This window comes from Echiichthys vipera (genome assembly GCF_963691815.1).
Source record: "Echiichthys vipera genome assembly, chromosome: 4".
In the NCBI taxonomy this organism is placed as follows: Eukaryota; Metazoa; Chordata; class Actinopteri; order Perciformes; family Trachinidae; genus Echiichthys; species Echiichthys vipera.
Window position 1 is genome coordinate 23,558,626 of NC_139829.1, and position 19,499 is coordinate 23,578,124.

Genomic DNA, 19,499 nt, shown 5'->3' on the forward strand with positions numbered 1-19,499 from the left:
TACCGGAGGACAACCCCGCTGCATCACAAGCTCAATAGCCTTCGCAGAAAAACATCTCAGTCACACTTTATTTCAGAGCATTGATATAATTCCCAGTGCTCTCTTTAGTCCAATTACATTACCATGCCGCTATCTGAACGATCAACGCAATGCCGTGACTGGGACTGAGAGAGCAGTGCCGGGGCAGAGCTCCGTATGCTATCTGGAGATAAGTCGGAAAACGTACATTGTTTTTAACCATATTCACACTGAGACAAAGTGTGTGCATTGTTTAACATTACAGAGAGTAGAGAGGCACTTGCTTAATGATACACAGAAAAAGAGACAGTAGCTGAGAAAGAGATGGGTGGAGAAGGAGCCATATAAACGTCAGCAGCTGAAAATGGCTGTGAGGCCTGCAGGATGAGATGTGTGCTGATATTAGCCATTAGTCAAGAGCTGATTGATAAACATACATAAGCAAGATTGTGATTGTGTGTGTGTGTGTGTGTGTGTGTGTGTGTGTGTGTGTGTGTGTGTGTGTGTCAGTGTGTGTGTGCGCGTGTGCGTGTGTGCGTGTGTGCGTGTCCATGTGTATGTGCATGACTCATGCCTATAGGGAAAGCAGTAGAGGACGGAACGGCTGCCTTAGCAGTAAAGATGAGAAGGATAAAGGGATACTGAGGCGGAGTAAGATGGCTGTGTGACAGGAGAATTGAAGAAACAGAGCATCATGTATGCTGAGTATTAGTTTACACGATCAAAACTATTTTAATCCCATAAGGCATAACTATAGTCAGCTGGTGCCACAGTCGGTCAGAATACAACAATGAAAAAACAATAAATGGGTCGCAGGTTGACTCCAGTCTGGGTTGAAAACAGGTTTCACTGCTGGTTAATATGGAATGCCTTGGGGAATTGGTCCATAAATAAGAGTAAAAAATGACTTCCATTTTAGTTTAATTCAGATTTTACAGATCAATGTGTTCAAGCAAATTAATAAAGCCAACTCTATATTTACCATCAACTTTGCACATGAGGGAGAATATAAGTGGGAGATATTTTGAAGATGCATGGTATGTCTGTGTGTGTGTGTGTGTGTTTGTGTCTGTGTGTGCAAGATATAGAGAGATAGACATACAGAGAGAAAGAGAGAGGCAGTCCACCGAGCAGTAAGCCTGTGAGCAGGACATGATTGCAGTGTGTATCTTATCTATGTCAGGTCCTCCTGAGGCTAGTGGAGCCTAGCTGAGCGGAGCACGAGCGCTTCAGTGACCAGTCAACCATGTGAGGGTAATCTCCTCACTCCTTCAGTCTGACTCTCTCTCACTCTCTCTCTCTCCCTTTTTTTCCAGTAAGCCACCCCTCTGGGAGGCAGCTGAGCCACTGCGCGCACACACATAAATGGGAGGCTCACACAGAATACACAAACACATTTACGCACACAAACACTCACGCTAATGCAAAGCCTTAAGGTGATTGCCTCATGCCAGCTCTGGACAGTGAGCCCACAGGTGAGAGGAGACATCACAGGCTACATTGCACACTGAGGCCCCTGCAGCCGGTAGCCTGTAAATATAGGGATGCTTTCACACACTGTCCAAGTCTCACAATGGTACTTCAAGCTGTGTGGGAAGATACTGAAAAGGTCCATAAAGTTACTAAGAGACATGTTTAGAAAAAAAAAAATATCAATAAGACAGAATTAAAAGGAGAAAAAAAACACGCATTTGCTTTGTCTTAGGAGTGTACGGATACTTGGATGTAAATACTTGTCTGGTAGATATTTTGACATCCCAGGTCTAACTAATAACATTGATAATTGCTGCGATTTACGTTTCATCAGTTTCAGGGTCCTGGTATTGTGTAGCTGCTCAGTGGCAAGGCTCACTGCGGCACTTTGACAGAATGGAGCCATTGTTAATGTTATTAATTACACTTCTACTTTAACGGCTGTGACAAGGTCTGTTACATTACATTCTGGGTGAAAACTCTCTAAAGATAATTTTCCAAAACAAAGTAAATTATTTCCAATGACAACTACAAGTACATCTATGATAATATTCCAGTTAAATACAATCATTGTTATTATGAGGGTATTGCATAACAACATGGACGGTTAAATGGATTACATATCAAAATGGTCCCAAAATGGTCCCATATCAAAGGTTCCATATTATGCTCATTGTTAGGTTCATACTTGTTTTTTGTGTTTCTGCTAGAATATGTTTACATGCTATAATGTTCAATAAAACACTTTTTCACTTTTTCTCATAATGTCAGTCTGAATATACCTGTATCTGACCTCATCAGACACGTGTTTATTAAGATTCTCAATGAGCCCCGCCTACTGCCGCTCGTGCCCGCCGCTCGTGCCCGCCGCTCGTGCCCGCCGCTCGTGCCCGCCGCTCGTGCCCGCCGCTCGCATCAGGTTGAGACTTTTCTGCGACAACATTCTACTAGTTTCACTTTAGGTTGACGCGTAGGCCCAAGATGAAAGAAATGCAAAAAACCCCAATCAAGATGACTAAACCCATCGGAGAGAATCAGCTATAGGCATACAAGTTTGAGCAGGCATCCGACAGGAGGCAGCGGGACAACGGAGCCCCTTGGGCGGACCTGCTGTATGCTGAATGCAACCTAGACTCAGATGATGGCAGTGTGTTTTCTCTCTGCTGGGGGTTTCAGGTTTCTTTGCCGGTGTCAAACTCGTTACCCGGTCAAATAGTCTTTCCCATATTATTGGTTAATGGATTAGTGACGTATCAACTAAAGGTTGCCAAGGATATGTTTGAATCTCAAGTGCACAGACAGCTCCTCCTTCAGTAGAGGAATGTAAAATGGATCCTTACTGACAAACTTTGTTTTGATACAAGTCACTATAGTCAATGTCAGACATTTTAGAGGACATAAACAAAAGAGTGGAGGGGGACTTTTAAAATTAGTTTAATGGAAAATAGAGGTTAAAAACTGGGGTAGTATACTGCTAACATATTTTATGTGCGTGAGAAGAAACAAGCAATGTTCCATGTTGAAGGTCAGCTCACATACATGCAGTGTGAAGGAGGAGAAAGGGAGAGGAAGATTTTTTTTTTTGTCTTACATTCTTTCACCCTTCATGTGCCTGCCTGCTTCGCTTTAACAGCTAAGACGTCCCCATCAATTAGTCTAGATGCTGGACTTTCATTGAGATTAAGTGACTAATATCAGTGCTTGCTCACAAGAAAGACACTTTTCACGTCTGCCCAACAATCTGTTAAGTCAAAACACATGTGGTGATCCAAGGCAAAAAGCCTGCAAGGGGTCCTCCATGCAATGAAAAACAGGTGCTCTACTTTTTGGCCATGTAATACCCCATTTAGCCTCTGGAGCAAAGGTTATCCAGCTAATAGCTGCCTTGTGGTGCACTGGGAAGAGCCGTGCACATGGCCGAGTAAACATCTGGGACAGATTGTACATACTTGCAACATATGCTTCAAGTTCAATTAAAATGAGGCCTTGGCATATTTATTAATCTTTTTTCCCTCTCCTCTCTCTCTGCTCTCTTTCCGTTCTTCTCTCTCTCCCCTATAGGTTTGTGCCATAAAAGAGGCCTCTTTTGACCCGTCCTTCATACTTACTCATACAATCTGAAGCTATAGCTCATATCAAATGTAAAATACCTCATATCCTATGTGAAAGACAAATTTGTTAAGCCTTGAAAGTACATTTGTTCTGCACTTAACCAGGTCTGAGGGAGAGCAAAGGGAAGAGACAGAGAGAGAGAGAGAGAGAGAGAGAGAGAGAGAGAGAGAGAGAGAGAGAAAGAGAGAAAGAGAGAGAGAGAGAGAGAAAGAGAGAGAGAGAGAATGTGTCAGAAAGAAAGAAAAAAAGGCAGGGAAAAGGACTACTGAGGAAAGGGTAGAAGGAGAGTGGGAGGGCAGAGACATGGAGGCGAAGAAAAAAGAAAAATGCCCCGCTTTCAACTTCCCTACAGCTCAAATGAAATGCTAACAGTAGAGGGGAGCAATAGATCAAAATGTATGAAGCCAGAGTTGGTAAATTGTAGCCTTTGTGGCGGCATTGCTATCCAGCATCCCAGCCCTGTGTGAGAACAGAGAGCAAGGCCCTCTTATGTGGAATAATCAGTTTGGCACCAAATCTAACAGAGGCCGCAAAAGCTGCTGCTGCACCTCATTTCAATATGAAAGTCCAAAATGTATTTCATATAATCTGCAGCTTTTCAAATGCCTGTATTTTTATTTTTTCCCTTAGAAGAGGTGGGAAATTCAATGATGGAGGCCAGACGTTAAAAAATTTTTTTTTTAAATGAAAAGGTTCAAGGTTGCCTGGTGCATATCTTCAGACAGTGCCCCCCCTGTACAGTTCAGCCTTGGAACTTCATAGCCATGGAACGTTACTTCTGCATCACTGTGGGAGAGGAAGTAATGCTCACGTATCTTTGTGTGCTCATCGCCTAACTGGCTGCCTGGCTGACTTATTGGTGGGATGAATATTTTACCATCTGCACTATAGATGTGTTTTTTTTAACCCTTTTGTTGCAGGTTTGCACTTATGACCCCTTAAAATGAGAGAGGTTGAGGCAAGGTTGCAGTTTGCACAAGTAAATTCTGCATGTGTCCTCAGGTAAAATCATTTTCAGATATCAAATGGCCTGGTCAAAGGCTTTTACAATTACCATTGCAAACAGCCAGAGCTTTCCTTTGAAAAGATTACCAAACCAGACCATGCAGTTTACCTAATCTTAGCCTACTAACCTTTACATTGTTGGAGTGTGCCTGTAAGGCATCAAGAATCAGCTCAAGTCATTTCAGATTCCAGACTGTTCTGTCAAGGTGCTTCACTATTGTCACAGTAAAAGAGTGGCATTTCACTTAAAAGCTAAAAAGTTATAATCGAGTCCTTGTTTAACACTGTTCACCAGACTGGAGTATTAAAAAAATAAATATTGCTTCCATTTCAAGTGTGCCTCAACAAAAAACAGACAACACAGTGGGTGGATAAAGAGCTGTACCATTTCAATTACCATTCCCAAGTGAAACATTGACAAGGGATTGTATCCTATCCAGTGGCATTTGTTTCAGTAGCTGTTCCGACAGTGTAAACGAGCGGAGGCAGTAAAGCAGCCACCTGTTGTTACCCGATAGTGTCTGGACAAGCCCAGATGCTGTTTTACTGGGACATAAAGGAGCAGTGAATGGACCTAAATAGCTAACTAAGCACTTTATATGCGTGCATGTTCTCAGGAAGCGGGGCTGAAGCACAACGTTAGTAATGTAAAATCTACATAGGGTTACATGAAAGGAAAAAGAGTGTGCCAAGCTGCAGTTGCACACCAAAGCGAAGCAAACCACACGGAGGAAAGGTGAGGAATGTGTTGTGTATATATCTACAGAGAAATTTTTTCAAAAAGGTTAAAAGGTTGTACAATCTTTGTACATGTGTTGTTGCCTCAGGCAGTGAGAACAGGGTAGGAGATGGGAGGGAAAGATGGAGTCATTCCATTCATCTGTTTGTGTTTCCGGTGTACGAAGCAGTATATACCTCTCCTGAGGCAGTGTGTGTATTTGTGTGTGTGAGTGTATGTGTTTTTGTGTGACTACATCCCTGACACAAGACATGATTACCTTGTCATCTTTGTCAAAATCCTCATCCTCTTCCTCCAGCAGGTCCTCCATTGCTTGCTGACAGTTGCAACAGAGGAAAGAGAAAAAAAAAGAGAAATGAAAATGTTTATGCTATATACTTTAGTTTAAATAAACATCAGATAACACAGGGTTAAGATCATCAGAATCATCAGAAGAGCCAAAGAGGCATACTAAAGCTGGATTGGTTATGCTTATGTCTGGCATGAGTTTGTTAATGAGTATGGAAAGCATGCAGAAAGCACAGCTATTGGATTGCTGTGTGCTAATATGTCACAAGCCTCAGAAAAGGTTTAGAATTAGAATTTAATTTTAGAAACATTCTGTTGTTCAAATGTGTTGACACTTCTGGAAATGTAAGCAAATGCTCTGGCTTTGAATTTCAACGGGCTGAGGATTAAAGTCTATTCATCCACTCAAATCGCATCGCACAAAAGCATTCAAATCTGAAACCATTCAGCGGGACAAGACCGCAGAACTCTTTCTCGTCTGTTTCTGCTCGGTCTCATCTGACCTCTTTAACCTTTGCACTCGTCTCTCACCTCCACCACCAGTCTTCCCAATCACTGTACATTCATCTATCTATCGTTTCACATCCTCTCACAGAATGATGCTCCATGAGAGAAGAAAGCCTGCAGCACAGAGAGCAAGTCCCAAAGAACAGCAACTACGTGCTTCAGTGGTCCACAACCAGTGAAACTGGAGCTGGTGTAGCTCTGGAGCCCCGAATACCACAATACACACTGTAGAACACATTGCACACAGTCAGAAACATAAAGGCACATATGGCTACATTGACTGTATGACATAACAATGGTACAAGCCAGTTCTACCCTTTCTTAATAAATAATAGAATCTTTACATAAAAATTAAGAGGCATTGAAATGTAGCACAGGTAAACAGATGTCTTAGCATATATTGAAAGCCAAGAAAGGCAGCTTGGGCCATGGTGTTTAGCGATACTATAACTGATTAGTGTTTAATGATACAGAACGTGACTTGTCTTTGTAAGCATGCACAAGTTCACATGTCTAGTCTGATGCAAACGAGGCGAAAAACCATAGCTCACTGTTGCAACTCTTATCTCTGTCGATCAGACATCAAAGCTACAAGGTCATATTGTTGCTCTCAATTTACATAAACAAATACCCATATCGTAAGCCCTACAGCTGTCAACCTCAGCATTCATCTACTCTCATTGTTGTACTGCATTACCAAAGCTCAATATAACCACAACCCCCTAACCACCTCCAGAAGAGCACAAACTAGTTTGGAGAAATCCAAAAATCATTACTTAACAAGACAATAGCTTTTGTCCTTTTTGTTTTTCATTGGAATAAGGGGGGAAACTATGTGGCGGCTGACATAAGCCTCTTATGTAAATGCAGCTTCCCACACAAACAAAGAAGAGTTCAGAACAGCAGAGTTGAGAGGGTAGAGTCAATAGCGCCTGTGTGTGTGTGTTTGTGTGTGTGTTCTATCAATAGCCCAGTCACTAGGGCAAAGTGTTTTGTAAGTATGCATAGCACCCCTCATTTTTATGGTCTGACTGTACAGCAACTGGTTATTCCCAGTTCACTGGGACTCCATCAGTGTCTAGACAAATAAGCTTGACTGTCTATAGCTCACTATCTCTTTATTGATACCGAATAGATTCACCACTACAGTATACACATACCAGAGAGGGAATTCTTGCATTCAGCCGAGGCAAACGATGTAGACGTGATACTGTAAAATGAAAGCCTTCTGGCAACTCTAAACAAATGAACTATAACTGTTTATAAAGTCATCATGGTTCCTACCAAATCCTTTCAACCGTGCCAAAATACAAACATAATGGATTCCTCCACACAGAGGCTTTACTAGGGCACGCCTGGCACACGCTCCAAACTTTAAACAAAGGGAATGAGCATGAGCTAGCTGGAGAAGCATGACCTAGAGAGACAGAGAGAATGATAGAGTCGTTTGTCTCCCTCTGCTCTCCGCTCTCTCTCCTCTATCGCCTCTGGTTACAGAGAGAAGTCATGTTTCCTGCGATGAGACACAGTGTAAAATTAATAAATAAAAAGACATGGAACATGTCATCTGCCCTGAAGATTGCCACGGCTAAATGTGCGCACTGAAGCTACTGTCTCAGTAAGGGAGGATATAAATTACCTCAGTGCAGCAGATGAATTCCAAACATCTTTCTTTCTCTCCCTCTACCTCTCTCTCTCTATTTGTCTCATTCTTTAGCTTTTTCTAAGACCTGTTTGGTGTATGATATCATTTGTCTGCTTATCCCCCCATTATCATGTTGTTTGAATTACTATCATTACAGCACGGCAGCATCAAAGCCTTGCTGTCGACAGGATAGTGTAGAGCTCACGTTGCCTGCAGAGCTGCTCCAGTCAATTCAATATCTACTGAGGTGGGGATTAACATATTCAGACCTATTCAAATGATACAGGGGTGATGCAGGCTACTCTTACAGATTACACTGTGCCCCATAAATACATACAAAGATGGTGATAATAATAAAATACACACAAAGAATATAAGTGAGTACAATGACATTGAGAGTTCAAATGGCTGGGGAAGTATGAATACATCAGTTTGGCCTTAGTGGCTTGTACCTAACAAACTGATTTGCAAGAATTAAGTTTCTGTTGCATTGGATCAGATGCCAGCACAAGCTCTGCTGCATAACTCTGAATTTTCCTTAAGAATGAATCACTGTCCATTTAAATAAGTGGGAATTTTTTTTGCACTATCTGTCTTGATGCCTACTTCTCTGCATGTAGATGTTTTGTCAACCAAACCAAATCAGAGGTGGTGTAGTATCGTCTTGATTTGGTGTCTTCTTCGATGCATCCTTGCACGACTACTGCTTTACTCCATTTGGTGACTTGACAGCTGCAGAGGTAGAAATGTGACTATACCATATTTTGCATCTTCATGTACTCATTTACATTCAGCCTTACAGAATAAGATCTTTCTCTCCCATTAACTGTTGCTCTGCGCCAGATGAAGTTCACGGTGCTAACTGAAAATTCTGAAATTTGAATAAAGTCAGGTAAAAAAAATAAAAAGAGGAATCGTAGCGAGATGAAAAGCCACCTGTTTGGATCTGATTTCTGTTACTCTATTGATTCCCAAGAGAGAATTTTGTGTATCGTCCATTTGCCTCTACAATGAGCTTCATGCACACTGTCAACAGCACAACAGCACCCCTAGAGCCTTTTCATAGACAGAGAGCAAACTCAATGGTAGCAAGGGATCATTACTGTAACCTTCTTTTTACATGATAGTCTCATGGCTCAGTATTTTGTTGAATGTGATAATAAAGGTGACACTTATTCATTTAAATCAGAGCCGCATTTGGAGCTCTGTTGTATCTGGAGCACAGCTTCTTTAACTTAAATTGGCCATGTTTTATTCATGTCCAGGTGAAACCTCCTTACTCCCCTTACTTGAGCAAAGTTAACTCTGACTTTGACGTTGCAGGAATATAAGTATGGTTGTACCTTACCTAAGTAATACAATCTGAATAGAGCCAAAACAGGTTTTAAACTGAGGTTACAGGCAAGGATGACCCTGGAAAATACTGTATATTCCATGCATTCCTAATAGTCTAAAAGTCCTAATAATTAAGAAATGCTACGTAACTTATCAGCTAGATATACTTGCCCATAGCTCTAAGAGACATACAGAGAGAGTTTACACCTAACTTGACAAGTCAGAAGAAAAAAAAAACTATGCTTTGTGTGGATGGATACTATTTTCATGGAAGTAAAAGAAAAGAGATCCTTTCTGGATCAATGGAACAAGTGTGCGCACACAAACACACACACACACACACACACACACACACACACACACACACACACACAAACACCCACCCACAGGCACACACACGCACGCACACACACACACACACACACACACACACACACACACACACACACACACACACACACACACACACACACACACACACACACACACACACACACACACACACACACACACACACACACACACACACACACACAGTAAAAGTAAAAATCTACTACCCGAAGTAGTAGCCACATCATTTTCACCCCTACTCTGAAATGCCTCTACACTCGCCCCTCTCTCTCTCTCCCTGGCCGGGCTGAGTTCCACTATCTCCCCTCCTAACCTTCCCAATGACAGCCGCAGTGGGAATTGACGCAGAGGCAGACATCCCGGCGAACATGAAGATATACTTTCTCCTCCTTTTTTCTCCCATTCCTCTATCCCTCCCTCCCTCCCTCCTCCTGCTGCTCTTCCTCTTTGATACGTGAGGGGGTTTTAACCTCTCCAGCTGCTGAGGTTTGGCCGACTAGCTGGCTGGGGGATCTCAAGGCCCTACTTGGTATGCATTGTCCATGAGTGTATGTGTACGTGTGTGTGTCTGTGTATCTGTGTGTGCATATTGCCTACACCACAGTTTGTACAGACTGGGGGAGGGCTGTGCGTCTGATAAGGGCTGCTGGCTGAGTTTGGCTGACCCATGCGGGCCCTTCACAAGCTGTCAGAGCCGTGGCCCTCAGAGGGGGGCCCTTCCATCTGCACTGCCCCAGCCAGGGCTCACCCAGCAGGGGGCCAGAGAGGGGTGAGGCTGGGGTGCTACCGGAGCTGGAGGCTGGGGGTGGGGGTGAGAAGGGCGGCTCCATATTCATGAAAGCAACACCAGATCTGTGAGCGTTGGAAAAGATTGAGTTATGAGATAGTAATGTAAGCATGTTTTACACAATGTACATTTGTCATTTTACGTTTCTTTTTTGCCGAAAAATCAGCAATAAAGTTTCAATGATTCAATTCAATCGTACGTGCTCCGCTAACATTGTTGAAAGAGTAAATACAGTAAACCAGTGATAACATGTTTGTCCTTCTCAGATAGATGATGCTGTCTTGTCTTATTGTTTGTTATACTCACTTCTAAAAAAAAAGAAGGCTAGAGCTGGTACATACTTGATGTGCAATCTATTGCAAACAAACACACTCACATCCGTAGGCTTAAGCTCAAGGTTTAAACTGAAAAAACTTGCAAACATCTACATCGGGTATACTGTATAGACAAAACAACAACAACAAGCACTGAGGCAGACATCCTGAGCTGCTGACGTTGTAAGCAAAGAGCACAGACAGTTACAAAGGTTCAATGTGATGAAGGGAGTTAGACAAATGGAGGGAAAGGAAGTAAAAGAGAGACAACATGATGAAAAGGGAGGCTGGGAGGATTCTACAGTGGCATTCCTTGTGCTCCCGATGCTCCCGTCCCGCTTCAAACTATGCCCGTCGCCTGTCTTTCTGCCTGCCAGCCTGCCATCCTATCTGCCAGTTTAGCAGAGACAGAGAGGCAGCGAGAGGAGCAGAGATGAGCGTGGTGATGCCGGGGCGGCACGGGGGAAATCAGTGGGGCACAGGCGCTCCCAGTTAAAAGTGACATGACCTTTTGATTTTGTCACCTGTCACCAAGTGCCATGTCTGACTCCACACTGAGGAGTGCCTGCCATCCACCGCTGTTTTCCTCTGCCTCCATCTCTCTCTGTCGCTCCATCTCTCTGAATGCCTCTTTTTCTGTCTCCTACTCCCACTCCATCTCCTTTTCTCTTTCTCCTTTTCTTTCCATACTTTGCAGTTTTACAGGGAAAAAGTGGAAGTGTGACTTTCTGGAGGAGTTGAGGTATAATAGGCACTGCTTCCTCTTATCCTTTCAGCTTTCCTAATATTTACTCCTTTCTACTTGTGTTCTGCATGGCTCCTAATGAGGGCAGATGTCAAGGCACAGTGTGTTTAGAGACACAAAAGTTTTTTTTTTTTGGGGGGGGGAGGTTTAGATGCAAAATCAAGGAGAAAATATAATAGATAAAAGTGGCAATGGAGTCTTGTTCTAGAAATGATACAATGTTCCAATTAAATAAGACATTATTACTGTCTTGGAAATAAAACAGATTCTTTTTACGCTAATGAACAATATACTTCTGTCACACTGAGTGCTTCACAGTGAGGAAAGTAAAGATTAAACTACAGCAAGTAGAATTACATGAATTTGAACAATACAAAAGGACCATATTATAAGAAAACCTCAATTATTTTATTCTAAAGGAAGTTCTGTTGGGGGAATGAAACTTTGTTTTTATGGAAATGCTATCTAACTCAGGAAGTAGATTGGGTCTAAAGTTGTCAGCTCAATCTGCATGTCTGTGAGTGTGAAGTATCTTCAGGCCATCAAGGTCTTCTCTTCTGTAATGGGTTGGCGAATCTAGTGGGTGAATCTATGTAATGGTCTGAAGCATGGGATAAAGATGATGGTCCTCTAGTGTGACAAGGCCTAATTGCCCATCATCCCATGGTAGAAAGAGACATCACCATGTTCCGTATGTGCCCTCTACGACAGCCTGCGCTGAAATTAACACCTTCATAACATCTGGTAAGGGCCTTTCTGGGCAAACAGAACAGCAAGGCAGGATTGCTATTGGGATGTGTCTCTGCTCCTTAATCTCAACACATGTCATATACACTCAAGCAAGCAGGCACAGACATGAATATGACATAATGCTATGAAAAGATATATAAATGTGTGCGCACACACACACACGCACACGCCTTGCAGCCTTTTTCTTTTCCAGCAGAGCTGCCTGTCCTCTGGTTGACCGAGCCAAGCCGACTGCCAGCTTCCTTTGCAACAGGCTTGGGATGGATCTAAGCCCCAAACTGTTCCAGGTTTTAAAACAAGATAGAGATGGAGAGGAGAGGCTCATGTCATTAAAGTGCTCCACCTAACACCAATAGGGGACACCACATAGGTGGATCTTCCTCAATGGTTGGTTATTAGCCTATTAGCCACATTAGAATGGCAAAGCAGTATCACATATATTCAAAAGCCTAAAAGGTCCTCTTCTTTGAGTGTTTGTTTGTTTGTTTGCTTCAGTGAGCATGTTACAGCATGACACACAGGTCAGCTAACAGTGTTGGAGAGTCAGGGTTCACAGGTCAGAGTGCTACATAATAAGAGAGAAGGTCAGCGACCTTGATGGTGCATCGCCTCCTTTAATCGCTGTTCTGAGGACGCTCCGACTGCTTAGCAGGTACTGGTCAAGGTTGGGGCGAGGGTAAGGAGCGCTGATCCGAGATCTGTTTGCAAAGCAGCATGTAACCACATAACATTCAGTGACCCTGAGTGGTGAATTACAGCGTGAAGAGAACACTGTGTTTGTTTATTTGCTATAGACAGGGCTATGGACTGTGGTTGCGGTGTAAAATCAGAGAAGGGTCCTCACATTGAACCCATCCGAATAAGCAAGGCCTTTCAGTTCATTAGGAAGTCTGTGCTCAAGTTCATACTATTTTTTTTCTCTCTCTCACTTTCTTCCCCCACCCTATCCCTCTCTTTCTCTCACCCTTCAGAGTGAGTTCAGCAGAGATTCCTTTGGCATTACCCTCACCCCAGACTGCTGGAAAACCACAGAGTTCCGGATGCTGACCCTTGTTCGGCTCAGCACAATGCTTTAATTTGGTGTGTTGTTTAAGGTAATTAGAAAGCCTTTTCCCCTTGTTTTCTTTTCTATTCTTCTCTGTTCTCTGCCAAGTGCGAGAAGGAAACAGTGAGTCGTCCATGACTTCAGCTTGATAAAGACCCGAAAGAAGAATCCGGGGGACCGGCAGAGGAAGCTGAGAACGCAGATACTGTATGCTCTTGCTGTACCCTGCACCACACAGACTGTGAAACTGTCTGAAAACAAACAGGGACAAGGCTTAGGTCTTGTATCTGAATGTGTGTTAGAGTATGTTTGTGTGTACAGCGTTTGCAAACACAAATGCCTGAAAATAATAAATGCTTATGCGTTACTTGAGCTGTATGTGTTGAAATTTTACTTAAGATAGTTATATCATGACCAAAGAGGCAGAGAGATGAAGATGGAGAAAGGAGAGAGGGTTCATCGCATTAACCAATCCTGAGGCAGTGAGATTTCAACGCCAAGACAACAGAGACGGCGATTGTCAGAGAATCTTCTTTGTGTCGCCTGTGCTACTCTGTACTGTTCAGCACAACTGTCACAACGGCAAGAAAAGGAGCATTAATGGTGCTAATCTCTGACAATTAATCCCACTTTCATCGAATATATTGTTGCAAAGAATGTCTGCACATACTCATGCACGCAGTAGATGGAGATACACACACGTACAGTATATATCACACAGACACACACAGATCATTTTTATCCCCATCCACACACACTGTATTTTTTCACACACACATGGAAGTACCGCGCAAACACACACCTGGACTGACTCACACATGTAGCTTTAGTCCTACACTTTGGTTGTGCCCGAATAATAACCTTGAAATTAAAGCAGAACATACCAGACTACACCAGAAAGCAGAACACCACCATAATAACAGACACAATCAGTATTCAAGCATCATGTACACACACATGCACATTCACTCATAATACATATACGGTACTGCTATTCCTGTTTTCTTGCACTGCGAATTTGCCTCTATCTCACCACTGACTCACTCCAACTTCTCTACACACCCTTCACTAGCAGCACTGATCCTCCACTCCACACATATTGAGGCTGTCGAACTGTAAGAAGTACACATCACACTCACTTAAAACCATTGTTGATTGTACTCATATTAGAGTGGATATATTTAACTGAAAAGTCAGATACAAAACTTTGAGGGAATATTCTCATGGCTCACGAGTGACAGGGAAATTAAACTAAAGTTAATACTAATGGTAATAGCAAAGGACTTTAAATGATACTGCTTTCATTATATCAATCCAGTCCATATACCTTGTCTAAATGTGAAAGTGCATTTCAACCAAAACTACAGTGTTGTGATGCACCTCAAAAGTATAAAGATATTTAAAACAGTGAAACTAAAAGCTCCTATGTCAGTACAATAATAAGTGTCCTTATCTCCTCTTGCATCTGAGCATAGGACAACTTTGTAGAACTGAGCAGAACAGTACTGTCATTCTAAAAGGCACTTGCCATAAGAGTATCAACAATATCAACATGTCTTAATGTTCCAACCCATTCCTGAGGTACTTGAGACACAATAGTGCCTTTCAAGGAGGAGAGAAAAGCAATTCTGCATGAAGTGGGAGTTACATGTACATACTCGTATGTCAAGTGAGTTGCACATCACTAGAATATGTAACCTTTGTTGCCTCATTTTAATTAGGAAGTGCATGGGAAAAGAATATCATTAGGTCTGGATAAATACAAGCCGCAGGTGGGGGGACAAATCATGCCGGGTATTGTCTAAAGGCATTTGTGATTTTCTTTTTCTGTCAAACAATGTCGCCATCTACAGGGGAAGAAAAGTATCTAGTGAAATTCAAGTCTGTCATTCACAAATTTAAAAACTATACATTTATTTTGTCTGTGAACCTACTTGAAATTACAAAGCTTTAATTATGGATGTAGCTGGTTATACCCAGTTTAAATACTCTAAACTCTAGAATTTACCACAAACTACTATATAACCACCAGGGTATTGACAATTAACGGACGGCTTGTGTGTGTCTCATATGGGTTGTCTTTTGCTGTTTTCATTGTCAGCTCTTTAAATGAACAAATATGGAAACAAAATCTTATAAATAGAGCAGCTTAGCTCTGGAGACTTACCAAATAAATCTGTGTTATAGGTTTTGAACAATTCACATCTAATTCCATTTTTATGTGTAATATTACAATGACACAAAGCAATGAGATTTGGTTCATTATAATGACTGAATTTAATATCTCTTCCAAATCCAATTCAATCTAACCCAAAGAATCCTTATGAAGAGATAAATATACACATACGGAGGGTGAGAGACTGCAAGAAAATCTGAGGTCTGTTAACTGGCTATTTCTAACCGAGTCTTGGATAAAAAGCACTTATTAAAATTAATCACTTCATTGTTCACGCTCACTCCATAGTCCAGCTCTCTCTCTCTCTCGTTTTCACTCTCTACTCTCCAAATGTGCCTGGCCATGATTAAAACATGTCTGTTTCTCCATGACATTGCTTTGACATCATTTAATTGGTATAAGAGATAAAAATAAATGAATTAAATAAATATACTACCAGGTAAGTGGCGTAACGTAGCTCAAGGTGACAGCCTATTATTTCTCCCTTTTCTTTGCCTCACAGAAGGCAAAGTGAGAATTGCACTGAGAATGCAGCTGCTCAGGGGGCAGATGGAGGGGTTTTTTTTATCTTAAAAAATTCACCAGAGATATTTTTTTATATTAAATTCCAATTTTGCTCAAAGTTTGTGCAATTTAATCAAAAGGTGTATTTTAAATGAGTTTTGTATAATGCTCATCTTCTTCTTCTCATTAACCTGCACATCTATAATGATGGTAAACACCTGTCACATATTTTACAGCACAAACATGCACAGTATGTGTAAAATGTAGTATCAAAAGAAATTAAATGCATGTAAATGTGATTAATGTCATAAATAAAACAAAAGTGTGGGGAGTTTTAACCCTGCATTGTCTACGGAATGCGACTTTTACAGTGAAATTAAAAAGAGAAAGGCGGAGGGATACCAAGAAGCTATGGGGTTACTCACCACATCTTGCCTGGTATCCTTCCCTGATGCGATGAGGATGTAGTTCCAGGCCAAAGGCAGTAGCAACGCCAGAGGAATCATATAGAGTTCAAAGTTCCAAACAACGATGACAAAAAACTGAAGAGAGAGAAAAACACAAAACCGTCAGCGAAAGAAACTGAGAACAAAAAGTGAGAACAGTGTGGGCTAAGAATATAGACATTCAAGACCCCATATTGACCCTCGTGAGGCAAACTCCTGAGAACGTACGCCGACCATATGTGCGATTGGAAATGGCACACATTCAAATACATTCATATGCAGAAACATAACCACCATGGAATAAAGCGTGAAAATAAGACTGGGCTTCAACAAAGGTGCGGGCCTGGTGTCGGTGAGCCTAGGTTCAACACCCTGACCCTCAAGGCTTTCTGGGCCTTCAGCCGAGGAGGCTGATACGGAGGATGAGTACGAGCCGTCGGAGCCTCTTTCCTCCATGCCAATCATCCCGGAGGCTGAGGTCATGTACTGTTTTCAGCTGCAGCACGTCAAAGCTGACCCTTCCACACTCAACCCCAAACCCCAGCATCTGACCTCACACACCCCACCCTCTGAGTCCCTAACCCTGTCACTCCAAGCCCCAATACCTTCTCTCCTGCCCCAAAAGACTCCTATGCCCCATCTCTAACCTTCTCTGCACCCATCTGCCAAAACCATAACCTCTATACCTCCCCTCTCATCACCAGACAAGAAAAGTACCATCTGAAAATTAACCTTTCCTAAAACCTTGTATTCTGGTTTTGGCAGGGCTCTTTAGCCTCTGACAACAGATTATTGTGCTTGCTGGAAGAAGATATATGTGGGAAAGTAAAATTGCTAACGATTAAAGCTTGTTATTTTATGACGGCATTCTGTCAATTGCGAGAAAGCATTGTGGAAAAAAAAAAAAAAGGTTTGCTGGAAGGAATGGGATAATTTGTGGGAATGAGTACTATCAGAAACAAATACAATAAAATAGTATTTATGTTTTCTAATAATTGTATTGTACTAGTATACAGATATTTTTTATGATTGATAAGACTTCAGCAGAGATTAAAACTAATGCTGAAAATACAAACCATGCATAATCTTTTCTGGAAAACTGTATTTATCAAGAAATCAATTATTTCAAATATTACCAAAGAAGATTTGAAATTAATTACTCTTTGTATGAAAATGCATCTATGTTTAACAGACCATTTTTATGAGAAACTTTTGAGAGACTTGAAACTGAGACCATTACTGTATAAAGCAGATGTATTAGTCTGTATAGCAATTATGTTTCATCCTGTTTGGCTTAACAACATCAACAAGAGAGAAGGCTTAATAATCAAGAATCAAATTGTTTTATTTCTGTGTGTGTGGAAAAGGACGGAGAGAGGGAGAAAAACAAGCTCTTCAATGTGTTTACAGTCTTAGGTTAATGTGAATATGAGGTTCAACAGCCCCTCAAGAGTGTGTATGAACGTCTGCCATTACTTTAGTGGAACCAGTCGGACACTAAACTGCACGCACACACACACACAAACACACGCACACACACACACACACACACACACACACACACACACACACACACACACACACACACACACACACACACACACACACACACACACACACACACACACACACACACACACACACACACACACACACACACACACGCACACACAGTGCCATCCGTGTTTCATTTTCCTTTCACACCCACACATGCAATAATATGCATCTGAATTTGAATGCAAACAACTCTTCAAAATAACAGAAACAATTACATTTTCTCAACTTTTCCCCGCTTTTTACATAAAAAAGTTTGAAAGGTGCATGTCCAACTTTTGAATAGAACTTCATGTAAAATAAACAAACATACGCAGAGAATGCAAAGCAAAAAAAAAAAGAAGTATAAATTAAACATTAGAAATGTCCAGTATATTTGCATAATGCTGTTTCTTTTTCAAATAAACCTGAATGGCCTTGGTACAACAACTAAATCTCCCAAAAGGATTGAAATCTTTCTCTGTCTCTCTTAGGCTCAACTTCACTTTCTCACATACAAAGAGTCATTCTCTGATGCAGCTGTGTAGGAGAATTGGAAAGAAACTATTCAATAATTCATATTTGTATACTAATAAGCAACACAACCATTTCCCTTCGTACATCAGAAAAAGCTGTTAAGACTGTGCAAGCTCAGCAACAGAAACTTGCGTACAGATAAACACAGCACAAGCTCACATGCATGTTTTCTCTCTATGTAACCATTCTCAAATTATACATCTCTCTACAAATCATTATTATTTACAAATCTGTAACACTGATAAGCACTGGAACTAAACAATGTGCAATAGCGGTGCAGAAACATGTCTTCAGTCAAACAAAGGAGCTCACGTGTCTTAAATCTATTGTGGTAAAAGCTATAAATACCTGCACAGTGTTCCTTTCAAATGCTCTGCTATAAATATACAGCACACTATGCATATACAGTATTGTATAGTAGATATATTAAGTGTCTGGTTCTCTAATCGCTCATTATAACACACCAGACGGATGAATTACTCCTCACTGTCCCAATGTTTATATGAGACCTTAAAACCTGCTTTTATGTTTAAAAAAAGATTCTTGCTTTCTTCTCCATTTGCCTCAGGTTGTTTAACCTGTCGTCCCATTTCATTCCTCCTCCATTTGGTTATAGTAGCTGAGGGCAAAGTTTTGACTGGCAGCTAGAGGAACTGGACACCCAGGCTCAGCAGTGGCCAGCCCTGCCCCGTCTCTGTGCCCTCCGGCTTGGTAATAGGGGCCCTGCAGTGCCTGGACCTTTCCACCAGGATTGGGCGATCACAATCTCGCCCCCCCACCATTGCTTGCTACACCAGATAGCAGGCTCTTCGCCTAGGGAAGAGGGAGTGGGAAGGTGCCTGCTGTGGATGTCAGTGACCGGAGAAAGGCGGGGTAAAAAACAACGATGAAAACATGTTGGATTGAATGGGAAAAAAGAGGGGGAAATACTTAATGAAGCTCCAGATATAGTCTTCAGGAATAATTTGTAAATGACTCTGTGTGGTCAGAGACACATTATGTAGTGGTTAATGTTCATAGTTAATATCTGAACATGCACACAGAGGGGAGCTCTCCATGCTCCACTCTTGCTTTTCTGTTTAATACTGCTGATTTTTTACCTGTGTGGTAATGAAAAAATATTCATACAAACACAGCGCTTCTATATTATTCAAATTATGCAAACTCTCTAATTCAGTCTTGACAGCAT

At 41.7% G+C, this 19,499-nt stretch overlaps 1 protein-coding gene across 2 annotated transcripts in view; it reads right to left on the reverse strand.

The window, feature by feature from the left end:
* Positions 1-19,499, reverse strand: part of mctp1a (multiple C2 domains, transmembrane 1a) — a gene marked incomplete at both ends in the record, with an annotated part of 132,807 nt that overhangs the window by 18,574 nt on the left and 94,734 nt on the right. Inside the window, 2 exons of one of the 2 annotated variants that reach the window (XM_083913066.1) lie at positions 5,607-5,663; positions 16,223-16,336. In XM_083913066.1, the coding sequence (XP_083769192.1) occupies positions 5,607-5,663; positions 16,223-16,336 (171 nt within the window). Of the gene's footprint in view, positions 1-5,606; positions 5,664-16,219; positions 16,337-19,499 lie in introns of both variants that reach the window. The other variant, XM_083913065.1, reaches the window with a different exon arrangement.